This window comes from Lampetra planeri, chromosome 29 (assembly GCF_965212315.1).
Source record: "Lampetra planeri chromosome 29, kcLamPlan1.2.h2, whole genome shotgun sequence".
Classification (NCBI taxonomy): domain Eukaryota; kingdom Metazoa; phylum Chordata; class Hyperoartia; order Petromyzontiformes; family Petromyzontidae; genus Lampetra; species Lampetra planeri.
In genome coordinates, this window is record NC_136135.1 from 8,950,084 (window position 1) to 8,965,476 (window position 15,393).

A 15,393-nucleotide genomic window follows, 5' to 3' on the forward strand; every position below is an offset into this window, starting at 1 on the left:
CTTGCTCTCATCATCATGATCATCATTGTGTGAGAATTGGTATTGCTTACTGATTACTGTTCTCACACTACTTGCAATCAACATAAACAAAATACAGTCTGTTCTATAATGCGTTAGCTTCATTCCTGAAGAACACCGCGTTATGGAAAAATTGAGTTATAATAAATATTACTAGCTTTACTACCCGGCTTCGCCCGGGACTTGGATTCTCGACGGCCGGCCGTCTTTGTCTCCCCAGTGGCGATGTTCACACCACGGTTACTCGTTTGAGGCTGAGTCGACCGAGGGGAGGCCCAGGACTGGTTCAAATGATCGTCACAGGTGGTGGTAGTAAGTGGGAATCGAACTCGGGTCGCCGAGTTCATAGCGCAGCGCACTAACCACTACACTACCGCTCGCCCCACACACGCGCCCCCCGTCCATAGGTACACATACACGCGCTCACCACTCACCCTCAACACTCCCCCTCACCACTCACCACTCACCCTCACCATTCACCCTCACCACTCTCCCTCACCACTCTCCCTCACCACTCATCCTCACCAATGACACGCTCACCAATCACCACTCACCACTCACCCTCAACACTCACCCTCACCACTCACCCTCACCATTCACCCTCACCACTCTCCCTCACCACTCTCCCTCACCACTCATCCTCACCACTCATCCTCACCAATCACACCCTCACCAATCACCACTCACCACTCACCCTCAACACTCACCCTCACCACTCACCATTCACCCTCACCACTCTCCCTCACCACTCTCCCTCACCACTCATCCTCACCAATGACACGCTCACCAATCACCACTCACCACTCACCCTCAACACTCACCCTCACCACTCACCCTCACCATTCACCCTCACCACTCTCCCTCACCACTCTCCCTCACCACTCATCCTCACCACTCATCCTCACCAATCACACCCTCACCAATCACCACTCACCACTCACCCTCAACACTCACCCTCACCACTCACCCTCACCATTCACCCTCACCACTCTCCCTCACCACTCTCCCTCACCACTCATCCTCACCAATGACACGCTCACCAATCACCACTCACCCTCAACACTCACCCTCACCACTCACCCTCACCATTCACCCTCACCACTCCCTCACCACTCTCCCTCACCACTCATCCTCACCAATCACACCCTCACCAATCACCACTCACCCTCAACACTCACCCTCAGCACTCACCCTCACCACTCACCGTCACCACTCAACCTCCCCTCACCACTCACTAATCACCACTCACTAATCACCACTCACAATCGCCACTCACAACCGCCGTCACCATTATATTTTTGCCCCAGTCAACGCCGGATATTTCCCATTCGTAGCAGTTTATATCAACTCTATAAGCAACTTATATTAAACAGGAAGCGCGATCGTAAAGTAATTTACAACCTTCGATTAGCCCTTGTGCGATTCAAAGAATCGATTCCTGGCATGTTGGGGGTTTACATTTTGAATGATAGAGTTTCATTTTCATAGTTTTTTTATTTTTTCAGGAGTTTTTAATTACATTTTTGCCCCGGTCAACGCCGGATATTTCCCGTTCGTAGCAGTTTATATCGACTTTAAGCAACTTATAGTAAACGGGAATCGTCCGAATGTAAAGGAATCTACAACATTCGATTCCTTTGCGCGATTCAGAGAATCGATTCTTGGCACGTCGGGTTTAAAAGTAATTACACAGTTGTTTTTTTATTGGTATGTAATGTTTGAAAGTTTTCATAAGATTTTAAATGTATTTTCCCCCCGGGCAACGCTGGGTATATCGAGTTTATACGACAAATGCGTGCGCATATTTTTAACGGGAATTAAAAATGGCGTCCACCCGGCAGCGAATGCGTCGCTACCCGTTGCCAGGGGCAACCGCCGTCCAATGAAACTGCGTATGGTCCGGCGACACACAGACACACACACAGACAGACAGATTTGCGATTTTATAGATATAGGGTAAAGCACGGCCCACGATAACACGTGAGATGCGTATGCAGGCGGAACACAGACTAAGGCATGTGGGTAGTATATAGAAGCATCCAGCAGCATCCCGCCTTGTGCGATGCAACGCCGAGGCAGCCGTACAACCGCTTATTGCTACTCGCGCGAAGTAGTTCTGTTCACTCAATCACGTTATATCCAATTCGCATCCGCGTTATGAAAATAGACGTGTTCCCTCATACATTCATTGCGTTATATCCAATTCGCGTTATGAAAATAACACGCGTCATGGGCGAACAGGCTGTAACAACAGCAATTCCAATTGCTCACCCTCCCCACTCTCCTCACCCAATGGTGTCACACCACCACCACTACGAGTGAAAATCTCCTGCCACCCGCTGGCCAAACTTGCATACTTCCCTCCTGGCAATTGGATGTCTGGGGACAATGTGCACTGAAAACCAAGTTCAAGAACAAACGCTCAATACGTTACATAGAGATGTAAACTATGAATAAAGAGTTCAGTGTAGTTCTTTTCATCTGTGCAAATTATGCTTTTGAAAGGACATTATTTGTGTTACATGTCTGCAGTATTTTTTGTGAAAAGCCATTAAGTTCATGCTCATATTAAAAGTAACACCTTTATACCAGTTTAACACGTAGGCTTTCGCGACCAATATTATTCATAATAAAGGTTTCTGTGCTTGATCGCGTAAGTAGAGTGTGTCGTAACCCTCCACCACCCGATACAGCCAGTAAGGTTTGTCGCGTAAACAACGCGCCAATTAGTTACTACTTCAGCCGAGTAAATCCACAACATTTACAATTTGAGTACGACGCTTCCTTGGTGATTACATCCAGCATCATCGGGCGATTTGCCAGAATAGTGAAGCAATCCACCTACTTCCGGTCTTAAATGGAGCAAGATCACGTCATTGATCGGTTTTAGTAAAATATTATTTTCGAAAACAATGTCTTACTTGGGTTGAAAAAACGTTTCGGCTCCTCGCTTGTAATCGATGCAATTGTACAGTCCAGTGTTATGAGTTTCACTGGATGGTGGTCTCCCCTAAATCTTTGCGGGTTATGAGGGATAGTTTGACCATACCTCACCATGCTGCTCAGTGCAGGTGGCGGTAGTGCTGAAACAACAATGTGTTTTGCTGCACTGCCCTCTATTGCGCACAATACCCATCGCACCCGACTCCTGTACATGGTGGTCACACATCCAAGCACTATCTCGCCTCAGCACTGCTTAGCTTCTGAGATTTGATGGTATCGAGGGTGGGGGGACGGCATTCCGGGTAAGTGTTACATTATTTATAAAGATATATTAAAAGAGTAATTTAATAATGCATCAAGTACAAACATAATAAAGACTGCCCTCAATACATTTCGCAATACAAGGGACGTTTGATATGGACACTGGAACAACACTGTCTTCCCTTCGCATCCAATCAAGTGAATGCTCTCAAATGTACTCTCCTTGAACTCAGCAAGAGGCCCAAGATATCAATCGGAGCTGGGTATGAGACCAGGAGCTTTGAACTTGAAGAATACGGTCATTTAGGGTTTAACATGTACTTCATATACTCTTTGAGTCGTTCGGTAAAATCATGTAGATAGAAAAATAATAAAATAAAATCACGACGTTTCGATCGCAACACAAGCAATCGTCTTCAGGTAAAAAATACAGCAGGCGAACTGCTGAGGCAGGAGAAATATAGCGAAAGATCTACTGCAGCAAGAGGTTATATAGGTTTGAGATGGGTACAACCCAAGGGTAAGTGGGCGGGGCTAGAGAAGGAATTTACAAGAAATATACCTCGGCCATTGTATTGCTAGAGATTAGCATGTCAATCTGTTAATGTGTAGTGGGTTAAATAACTAGAGGAAAGTTCCTTGAGGCAACACGGAATGTGTTTAACAACAAATCCTTAACAGAGAGGGGTAACGGCCCCTCACACCCGATACACTAAGGAGGTAGCCCCTCCGGACTAACACGCCTCTCACTGGCTAACCTAATTCCGTCTTGGGTGAAGCTTGGGTCTTCACGGGTATAAGCTCGAGCCGACCCTAGCCAGGAGTACAGCTCTGCCCGTTGGGCTCTTCTCTTCTGGAGGCTCTTCAATCTTCGGGTGAACGACGACTGCCGGAACCGTTCAGAGATCCGGCTTTTACGCAGGGCCGTGGCTCGCTCCGCCCCGGCCACACCTTCCTTCCTGAACCTTCCAGAAGGACTTGGGGGTGATGTCATCCCCCAGCCCCCTCCTGGGGTCTGGGGTCTGTACCTCTGGACATGCCGTTCCATAGGGGTAACCGTTGGGCCCTATGGGCCATAGTCTCCTAGCACTGGGGCTCAGCCCCTCTTCTACCCCCTATTGGCATGTGGCCGGCACTACCGGCTAACTGCATGGGAATGGCGCATCTTCACCCAAAAACACCTTTACAAATGTAACCCCACGACTTCGGTGCTGAAGAAGCCATTGTATTTCTAGAGATTAGAGATTAGCATGTCAATGTAAGATGGCTCCTGCAGCAGCGTATGTGTTAATGAGACACATTTAGCCTATTAAACAACGAGAGCGGCTATGTTAGTGAGACATTTAGCATGTTAATATAAAGACCCTTGGGTTGTACCCATCTCAAACCTATATAACCTCTTGCTGCAGTAGTCCTCTCGCTATATTTTTCCTGCGTCAGCAGTTCGCCTGCTGTATTTTTTCACCTGAAGACGATTGCTTGTGTTGCGATCGAAACGTCGTGATTTATAAAATATATTTTTCTATTTACGTGACTTTACCGAAATACCCAAAGAGTATGAATTCCTGCAGTCGCGATAGCCTTAAGTCAATATGTTCTTCATACACTGTATATTTCATGAAATTGATATTTTTTCGGGACAGTTTAGCATCATTTGATTCCAGAAGAATATTTCATTTCAAACGTTCTATTATTTCAGTTGTGCAGTCGTTGATTTTGTTGTTGGTGAAAATGTTTTTAAAATCCAGCATTCTTTCCACAATGTCTGCTGTAATGTAACTGATCGAGATCTGGAAAGTAATGTTTAATATCAATATATACGTAAATGTTATCTACATGTTGGCATGTGTCATGGCTGTATGACAACCACCTTAACTGTAATCAAGAATGATTTCAATTCGTAATGTGCACAGTATTCGTTCGCTCTAGAACAGAGACAGAACGACTCGAGACGCAATGAACCATGGGCGGCACCACATTCCACCCCCTCCAAGCTCTGTGGTCCTCGATGTGTTACAGTGTTATCGTCCTGTTAATGACTATTTACACGTGGGAGGAAACCAGAACACACGGAAAAAACCCACGCGTGCGAGGGGGCGAACATTTGAATTCACTAACGGGTTATAACAAAGCGTTGTTGAACTTGGTTACTACTTGAGCTTTTGGCCATGTTGGGTTTTTTTGTGTTGTTATAGATTGTTTGTTATTGATGTTGAAAGAGGTGACCTGGTGGCTCAGAGGCCAGAACAGTGAGCCAGCACTGCTGAGACACTTGCTGCAAATCTCAAATTGTGGCAGTCACTCGTGTGTTAAGCTGAGATGCCAAATATATTAAGTTCATGGTCTCGACCCCAGTCACAATCAATGTAAAAAATAAACAACAAATAAAATGTGTATGGTTTACTGTGAATATGATTAAATTCTATCTCTAAAACTTTAACATCTCACTTTGACGCCACGCAACGAACGTTTCTCGGTCGAAGAATGTGCGTCAAAGTGTGGCGTTGGTGTGCGGCACCTTGAAGAGATTTAATGAAGCAGTTCTACGATGTCCATTCCTGCAGACCATCCTCTATCAAGCTCGGTTGCATTGCTCTGCGAGTGTTCCGAATTTATATATTAATTGCATTGATAGCACAGGTGGAAAGACATCTGGAAAACATACACCATAAATAAGCAATGAAAATATCAGAGTGCAAATAAAAGCGCATCGATTGTGCATCACGTGCTGTGTTTTTAGGACATTACTAAGCATAGTGGTTGTGCACACATTTAAAGTGTTCCCAAAACACGATGGCAATATAAATGTGATGTACGGTAAGCCATGCATTGTAAACGCAGCTATAAAGGTCACTATATGGCACATGTCTTCACCAGTATTGCTGCATACGTCCTGAAAATTTAATAACTTCAAATGGATAGTGTTTGACAGATCAGAGCCCCAGGACTGGACCTTATACGAGATCTGTAACCACTAACCACAGTGCAATAAGCTCAACTATATTGTTCTCAAAGAACGTTTACACCATCGTTTATTATTTAATAATAACAATTTATATTTGCATAGCTCTATAATTCCAGATATTCTGAAGCGCTTGCATCCCAAATGTAGCGAATTGATGGACTTTGCCCGATTGCCAACTATTGTACAAAACACGCAACAAATAAAATGTTTGTTTACATGAATTTGATTCGGTTCTATCTCTGAGAATAAACGTATCAGGTCCTTCAGTGGGAACAATATTATGAAAACATATGATGGAACGATTTCATTATAATTGTGACGATCACATAAAATCGATGATATCAAATCGACTTAAAGGAACTGGGTTGGGCATGCGTGGGCGTCTCCACGAGGTGAATATGACAGAAGATGTTCTCAACTCGTGACCAGACACATGGATTGTAAGCGGCTACGCAGACTTACGTGTCAACACATTGCATTTGGTCGTACGAATTACCATCGTTATCCACAGTTTGGAACGTGGAGTTTGTTTAAATTAATATTTCAAAAAGGGTGACCCATGAGAATCACTTCACATATTCTTGGGATATGTGTTTGACATGTGAATATATTATGGCCTTTACTTTGAAAGGTAGTTCTCCTAAGATAGATGGACTTAATAAACTGGTAATACTTGCTAGCGTCTATCCCTCCCGGCGAAAATTTGGCCATTCATGTTAACGTTTAAAATTCCTTTCATTTATTTATTTATTTTGCTCTGGGGACCCAAAAAAGGGAAACTGGATCGTGGTCTTTCACAGACACTGGTTGGCAACATTTAATAGTCACCAATGAGACCATTTTGAAGGCAAATATTTTTTTCTTGCAAGAATGTTGCGAATTGACTTTGGGATGGATGACAATTCATACAAATTGGTAAAACATTTAATAACCATTACATTTTTGATCTGAGAATCGTACACTGTGCCCTAGAGCATATTCTCATAACATAGAGTTTGAAGCTGCATCCTGCATGTTTCCCCCATAGCTTGCAGCCAGCATATGTTTGTTCCGTGTTTTCTGTCGGAAACACTCCCCATAATACAAGTTTCCTCGCACAGGGTTGTGGAGAAGTTGATGTATGCTCTATTACCTAAAAAAAACAGACTATGTGTACGCCGCTGCAATTTCAGCTAAGGCTGTGGTTATTACTCTGTTACCCATGACTGCTATTAACCAGAGGTGTGGACTCGAGTCATGTGACTTGGACTCGAGTCAGACTCGAGTCATGAATTTGATGACTTGCGACTCGACTTGGACTTGCATAACAATGACTTTGTCCCACCTATGAGATGTGGACTCGAGTCATGTGACTTGGACTTGAGTCAGACTCGAGTCATGAATTTGATGACTTGCGACTCGACTTGGACTTGCATAACAATGACTTTGTCCCACCTCTGCTATTAACAACAGGAGCTGTAGGGTCCACTAAATGTACTTTTAACAGAGGCCCTATTCATCCTATTATCCACAAGTATTAACCGGTCTTTTTTCCCACTTGCACTTTGTGGAAAACACATCATAACTTCTATTAACCCTGGACAAAATTGCGAACAGCAGTTAATGAGTGCATTCTTATTATCCGCAATTATCGGTGATTTATTTTTTTCTCCCTCGGATAAGTAAGAGTCCACTCGCAGACGACCCCCTGGGACAAGAGCATCTGAGATATTTGTTTAGTCCCCCCACATCACTGTGGATATGAGCAGTTCTGCATTTTTAGAGCTGACTCGCTCACGATCGAGAGATTGCGAGGTTGACGTGCCTTAGCTCATAACCCCCCAGGGGTTGATCAAACGCGTACTGTGCCACGTCGTTGGACCCCCAACAGTGTCCACGTAATAAGACATTGGTCCCGGCCATAGGAACGTGGAATTTAGTTTTCTGACCGACTGACGATCAATAACGAGATGAGATCGACCCAACAAGTTTTTAGGGTATGTGAGCAATTAACTATTTTGGAGTGATGAAATTGTGAAGCTTAAATGCAAAGCTCCCAAAGATTCATGATGCCATTACCAGAGCGCAATGCTGTACTTGTTGTGTGTAAGATATGCCCCAGAGCATCAATAATATCCATGTTAAATCTAAAGCTCGTGTTTAAGAAAATCACAATCGAAAAATTACATTCGACATAATTCAATCACATTTTATGGTATACCTTATCTGATACAATGTCATAAGAAGGGCGTGATACATATACATATATATAAAACTGCGTTTCAAAAGACTTAAATGCTAAACCACAAGACTAACATTTGTTCTGTGCACTTAAAAGAAAATTGGTGATGTTTTTATTTCATAACAATTTTGATTATGCGAAGGGTGTTTTATTGTTCATAACACACAGTATTTGCAAAGTTCAGCCTCTACATTTGGGATATGAGAAAAATTATAAAAAAAAGATAAAAAGCTAGTGTGATGTGAGATAAGGATTTGCAGAGTTTCTTGACTGCGGAGACTGAAACACAAGAAAAAAAGACTGCTGGTGGTGAAAATAAACGAATTTTACAAAGTGAAGAAGACCACAACAGTGGTCAGACTCGTTACGAGAACGAGCCGGGATTAGGGTCCCATATCCGCCCTTCACACACGCGTGAGAGGACACGAGAGCAGAGCAAGACAGAGTTGGACGGAGAGAGCGCTGAGCAGCAGATCTAGAAGAACCAGGTGTGAGACTGGACGAAGCGGTTTATATTGCCGACGTTAAATTCGTTACAAATTAGAGCAGTGGTTCTTAACCTGGGGTGCACGCACTCCCTGGGGGTGCGCGACATGCCAGATTTAATTTGAAGGTAAATCATATGAAGCACAAATTAAGCACGGGCACGTAAGTACAACTACGTAGTTTCATCAAACCTATGTATTCATATTCTATGATTCTGTCGGTAAAGTTACCTCGATAGAAAAAAATAACAATAAAATAATTACAATAAAGTTAATACAAATATGTTAATATGTATTAACATACATTTGTTTTTACGATTTATGAACAAAGGGATACAAGGCTGCAGTAAAGGGTAAGAACCAGGGAATTAGAGAGTGAGAGATACATGCTTACATCGGCTTTGAAACAGACGGGAAAATGTTGCATGGGAGCTGGCAACTAAACAAAAAAAGGCTTTCAAATGGATTGCATTTGTTTTTCGGGGTGTTCAGAGATTTTGAAGCAGTGGCGCAGGCGTTGTAGACACATACCTCTCAACCCATACGGTTTACCCGTATTCTTGTAAAGGGAAATTGAGTTTTTCGGTCCACACGGCGTACAGCCGTTTCCATATGGGCACATTTTTGTGTCTATTTGTTTGTGTTTCTCCCATGTGATGGGACTTTGTAGGATGAACGTTGAGATGTATAAGGGCACGGAGTGACCAATAAGGTCTGAATTAGTCTGTAATAAGGTAGGGCACTGATAATGGGTTGACAGGTCTGTGTAGAGATGAGACGAAGAAACAGGGGCAGAACAGATCAACACCAGCCATCCCGGAGCATCAGGGAGATTGAGGTTGAGGGGGTCCCTCCCTGCTTAAGTCTCAGCCCCCCTTATCAAGTCTTATGTTTTCCATCCGCATCACCGCGGATAGGAGCAGTGTTGTACCTTCTAGGCCTGACTTGCTCACAATCACGAATGGTTGACTTCGCATTGAACAAAAAAAAAACAATTGTCGGTACGATTCGTTAACAAAAGCCGTTTATTTATTTCAATGCTCGCGCCAAATGCACTTGATTCGCTGCGCTATCCTCCTTCTCATTCACAAGATCCACTTTCATTACGAGGGACAACCCCGTCCGCATTTATCCTGGGGGAATCCGAAGAGCCATGAAGCGCTTTTTCATGGCCTCTTCCCTCACTCGCAGGGAGTGAGAGCCACGGCAGAACGCCACCACCGGGGGGGGGGGGTCCTGTGTGTCAATAAACAGACAATGCAAGTGTTCCTAAATGTTTGTGTGCATGCAATTGCGAGTAAATAATTCGTTTTCTTTGTAGTTTCATTGCATACAAAAGCAGCCCGTTTGTCACGACGCAGCTGGGCATGGGCAGAGTTTGCTGGGGTTGGGGGCGGGCAGTACCCCCCACCAAACTTGACACCTTTATTAAAGTAGTTTACATTTAAGATCATAAGTTAATTAATTATATGCACCCGAGATTCCTAATGTGAGGGGCAAAGTGAACCCCTGCCCTGACTCCTCCAAATATAGAAGTCAAATTTCGCCTATGCTGCTGGGTGAAGGTCTCCCCACACCGTGTCAGAGGATGGGGTTGTTTGACCATACTTCACCACACTGGCCAGTGTAAGTTAATCACGGAGCACCCAGAACTTGCGTCGGATATCGCCTCCCGCTGTCGTAACCGTTGGACAGGAGTCACACTCGGTTCAATGGTGTCATAGTCGCAGCGAGCCAATGATTACGCCACCGCTCCACCAAACCATTTTGTTTCTTATTTGTTTATCAGACAAATTGTCAACGTTTTGTGGTTGGCTTTTGCCCTTCATTATCTTCACGGCAAGACCGAACCGGGCGTTGCGTATGCATCAGAGACTCGTCATTTGGAAACACATCATTGTAAAGTTGCAATTGGCATTTGACTTAAATATCCCCAGCCAAACACCGACCCCACCCAAGGAGAAAATTGTTGCGAAAAAAAAAACATTTTGCTCGAGGCTGTTTTGTGGTGTGCTGGTCAGTATTCTCATCGCTAGGTCAGGAGTGCTTCGAGAGTTGAAGGTTCAGTTTCTTTCACCACCCAGTAAATGTATACAGTGTGAAAACTGGTGGAAAAGTGGACGTTAAAGACCACATGGCTTGCGTAAAATATGATACACTGCTGTCAAGGCAAAATTTTGAAACCACACACAATGGAACGTAAAAAGTAGAAAATATATATCACTAGTTCGTGTCCCCCGACTTGAATGACCGATGTGGTCATATCAATTTGAGGCGGAGAATCAGTGGTGGAAATTCCACATTCCCTTCTTTCGTATGACTCATGGAAATGCAGAGCATCAACTGCCATTTCACATTCAGGTGGTCAAGCCAAAAACGCTCTCACGTCTCCGCATTTGTGGATCGGGCACTGCGTCGTTATATGGTGTGCAGTTTGCTCTGAAGTGGAAGAGAGCAGCCTTCACAAGGCAGGAGATGTTGACTTCACACTAAGTGATGTTCATTTCATTGACCGCAGAGGTATGTAGTTTTTGTTTTAGGGCGATGCGGTGGCGAGATGTTAACTACCTTCCTGGTATACAGAAGGTCGTCGGTTCGATCCCGACGCTGCTGACACCTGTATATAATAGGAGTGTGCGTGTTCTCCCCGTGGTCGCGTGGATTTTTATCGGGGTTCTCCGGTTTTTTCCTCCACATTTAGAAACGTGCGTTTAGAGTGTTTGGCTGCTATGCATTTCAACATGATAAGCCACTTCGTTGAGCTATCATTTGTGGCCAAGTCGCTTCTGAAAAATAGCTATATAGCTCAGTGGGCCTTACCTGATAAAATAAATAAAAGCGGATAGGTGTTAGTTTTTAGATAAACTCACACCTGTGAGCACCCTCACGCACTTATCACACGTAGGAATCATGCATTGTGCAATTACCTCATGGGTTTAACGAACACACGTAGGTAAGATTACGTTGAACAATACTGCAGAGAGGCAAGTATCTTGTTTCAGCTCCGCCATGCTTGAACCTTTTCGGTCACCTGGCTTATGTATGAACAGCACCCAGGCTCGCAAATTCCCTGCCCTTGCAAGGTTGGGAAACTCGCAGTTGCTGAAGACTCTTAGGTCCTCGCCGATGGATCCGGCACATATTAAAGAAGGAATTCTCTCTCCAGTTATCGATTTTATCTCTTTCGTTTAAAAAAAGAAGATCTCAGGTTACTTCTCTGTTCGTTGCCTTCTTTACAAGCATGGCGCTCTGAGATCGCATTATGTAAGGGCACCTTGAAAAAAATATTGTGAAAAGAGAGTTCAATACTTGGTGAGGCTGCTTGCTTTAGGTAAACACGTCAAAGTGTGAGCCACGCCTCTTGCAAACATTCTTTACCTAAAATAATAATAGCACGCAGACTCGTGGGCATTTGCATATATATATAGTACTACACTGCTATGAATTTCGATTTAAGATCTCAGGTTACTTCTCTGAGGACGGCTGCTTGCGTTGTCGCCGAAACGTCGTGAGAATTGTATTTTATTATGTTGTATTTTTATCATTTTATCATTTCCCTTCTACGTGACTTTACCGAAAGAACCAAGAAGATACACTGCTATGCTTGAATGTTTCATGCTTAAAGACCAGAACACGACATTGCAAACAGAGGTGAGCTGCGTTTGGCATAGGTGAGCTTCGTTTGGCACAGGTGAGATGTGTTGAGCGACTTTGTGTTGTCTGGGTGTGGTCTGAGAACGTTGTTGCTGTTTTGTTGCCTTGCCTCTAGCTTGCCTTCGGTGTTTACAAATCACCAGCAAGTTTTCTATACGTGTGCAATTTGAACTTCCATACTTTATATGTACATATTAATTTTAGCAACTTGTTTACTTTGTCCCTATATTTGCACTCATTTCGTTTTCTTTCGAATTGTTTGTTCACGTAACTCGCGTCATAGCTCATCCGGATTCCTCCTCCAGGATGAATACACGCCCCGATTCTGATCAAGATCGTGGTGCTAAACAGACCAGTCACTGATGAATGAGATTGAGCTTGAGACGGACGTCACAAAGCAGGCTCACACCGTCCACCCTCCCTGCTGGTGAATGGTTTGTGCCGCCACGCCCACTCACCTGGTGAACCGTCAAGGAGCGAAAATCATCACGCGTAACTCCGGTCATCTACGCAGCAGCAGCTTTTGGTTAAACCATCGAACAGCAAAGACGGTCACCGCTTTCAGATGCGCTTCTGCGGCCGTCTGGAACCGCCCTTGCTTCCGATGTTAGGACGCCGCTGGAGCTATGCACTTTTAAATCATCATCTCGATTGAAAACTAATTTCTTTAGAGCTGCTTTTTGTGTTTAGTTTGTCGTCCTTCTCCCGCACCTGCGATCAGCACAGTTGGCTACGTACGGTGCGAGAGAAGTTCAACACACACACACATGCATAAAGCTTAAGAGTTCATCACGGCCAATGCTGTTGATGCCACCACACCTTACCATCACCCTCCTCCCTTCTGTTCCATCACAGCGTTGTTGCAAAGTCGACACTCGACCCCCAAGCCCTGCTCTCAGTCTACCTACATCTGGCTCAAGGTCTCCCTTCCCTTGGTCTCTGACCTCTGGGTGCCACTCCAATGCCAGTTCCACCAACACGCCCTCCTCCGTCCTGCACGCGGTCCCACCAATCGTGACCTCATCTTTGCCTGATTCATCAAACACATTCCTGCGAAGGGAGCTGGTAGGAACGTTGGGTTGCTCGGTCAATGGCCAGGGTCAACGGCGGCGTGGTGTATTCCGCAAATATGGCCGACTGTGAGGGCAGGCACAAGCCGGTGTGAGTAGGTTAAACGTTTAAGGGCACCACGGGGTGACCAGCCCCTCCCCACCCAGCCCCACCCCACCCAGCCCCACCCCTCCCACCCCCCACCCAGCCCCTCCCCACCCTCCCCACCCAGCCCCTCCCCACCTTTCCCTCTCCACCCAGCCCCACCCCTCCCATTTTTGGATGCACGACGGACGGACGGATACAATAATCCCCTGTGGGCTGGTGTAACCAGGAGGCTCCTACTAGTATAACTGTTTATGTATGTTGAATTTATTTCCAACCGTGTTGATTGGAGGTGCCATATCTCCACATCGCAATATATAACAAGTTGCCTGTGTTCGAATACAGATATGCATGCGGATGAATTTTTTATTGCTACATTATATTTCAGACTTCAAAGTTGCCTACCTTACCCTTCCATTGTATTCGAACACAGGGAAACTTGTTACATATTACGACGTGGAGATATGGCACTTCTCGATTAAGGCGGTTGGAGAGGAAGTCAACATCCATAAAACAGTCATCGATGAATGAGATTAAGCTTAAAGACGGCGTCACAAAGTCGGGCCATCTCGTTCATCCCCCAGCCAGTGAATGGTTCGTGCCACCACGCCCACTCACCTGGTGTACCTGCGTGCCCGTGTGTGCAGTGAACTCAATCACCCCAAGATCTGGCCGTGATAAGACCAAGCGGGGTCTCCTCTGTGCGCAACGGTAACCGTGATGTCTCCTCACGCTGGCCTCCTTCTCCTTGTCCTAACTTGGCTGGTAAGTTACCCAGACCAGCTGTTGATTAGTTGATTTACGTCGTTTCGTGTGACGCTCCTTTGGTGGTTGTGCACAGAGCACGAGTCATTTAAACTCGGCACATTTGTAAAAAAAAAAACACTGCCCTGAAAGGAAAACAATAGGCAACGTTTCAGGCAAGGACCCTTACTTTCTAAAATAATATTTATTTCTTCCTTTTAGGGCAGCGTTCTTTGCCGAATGTGTTGAGTTCTTGTCAATGGATTGATGGTGACTGGTCAAATTCCGCAGTGCATTCTGTTCTTATGTTCGTTTGGTGCATTGCTTATGTGCCGTGGTATCTCTGTCGTATTTATATTAAAGAATACTGTTTTGTTTTGTTTGTACTGCAATCGACTAGTACTGTATTAAGAGGTGTTTAAATCTGCATGATTGGATGGCGAAATCATAATCATGACAGGGTTAATATTGACTAAAACTTTATTACACCAACTATATCTGCTTGCATCAATTACTATTGTTTGAGCGCACATCAAGTCAGCTGTGTGCAAAGGTGCAATTGAGAACACTCGCATTGCTTGCAACTGTGTTGTGGCCATACACATATAAATATTATCCACATTCATACTCGGTGTTATTAAACTATGCTTCCAGACAGTGGAACCTGCGTGGTCACTGTTGAACCCGCTATAATGACGACAACCACCATCGCACAGTACATCGCAATTCATAATAAAGGTTTGTTTTTGTTGGGGGATTCGAGGGTGTAAGTATAAAGGTGTCTGTCGTTGACCCACTACACCCCCGACTCAGCCAACTGGTAAAGTTTGTCACGTAAACGAAACGTGTCCAGTAGTTACCACTTCAGCACGCCGGTGTTGGAGAGTAAACACACGACAAATTTGGCAAGTTTTGTTTACGTGACACACCTTGCTAATTGGCTGTGT

General features: G+C 44.7%; 1 protein-coding gene across 1 annotated transcript in view; it reads left to right on the forward strand.

The window, feature by feature from the left end:
• The first annotated feature begins 14,354 nt into the window (after positions 1-14,354).
• Positions 14,355-15,393, forward strand: part of LOC144728659 (B-cadherin-like) — a 45,668-nt gene continuing 44,629 nt past the window's right edge. The window contains exon 1 of the mRNA XM_078608239.1: positions 14,355-14,467. Within this exon, the coding sequence (XP_078464365.1) occupies positions 14,423-14,467 (45 nt within the window). The 5' untranslated portion in view covers positions 14,355-14,422. The remainder of the gene's footprint in view (positions 14,468-15,393) is intronic.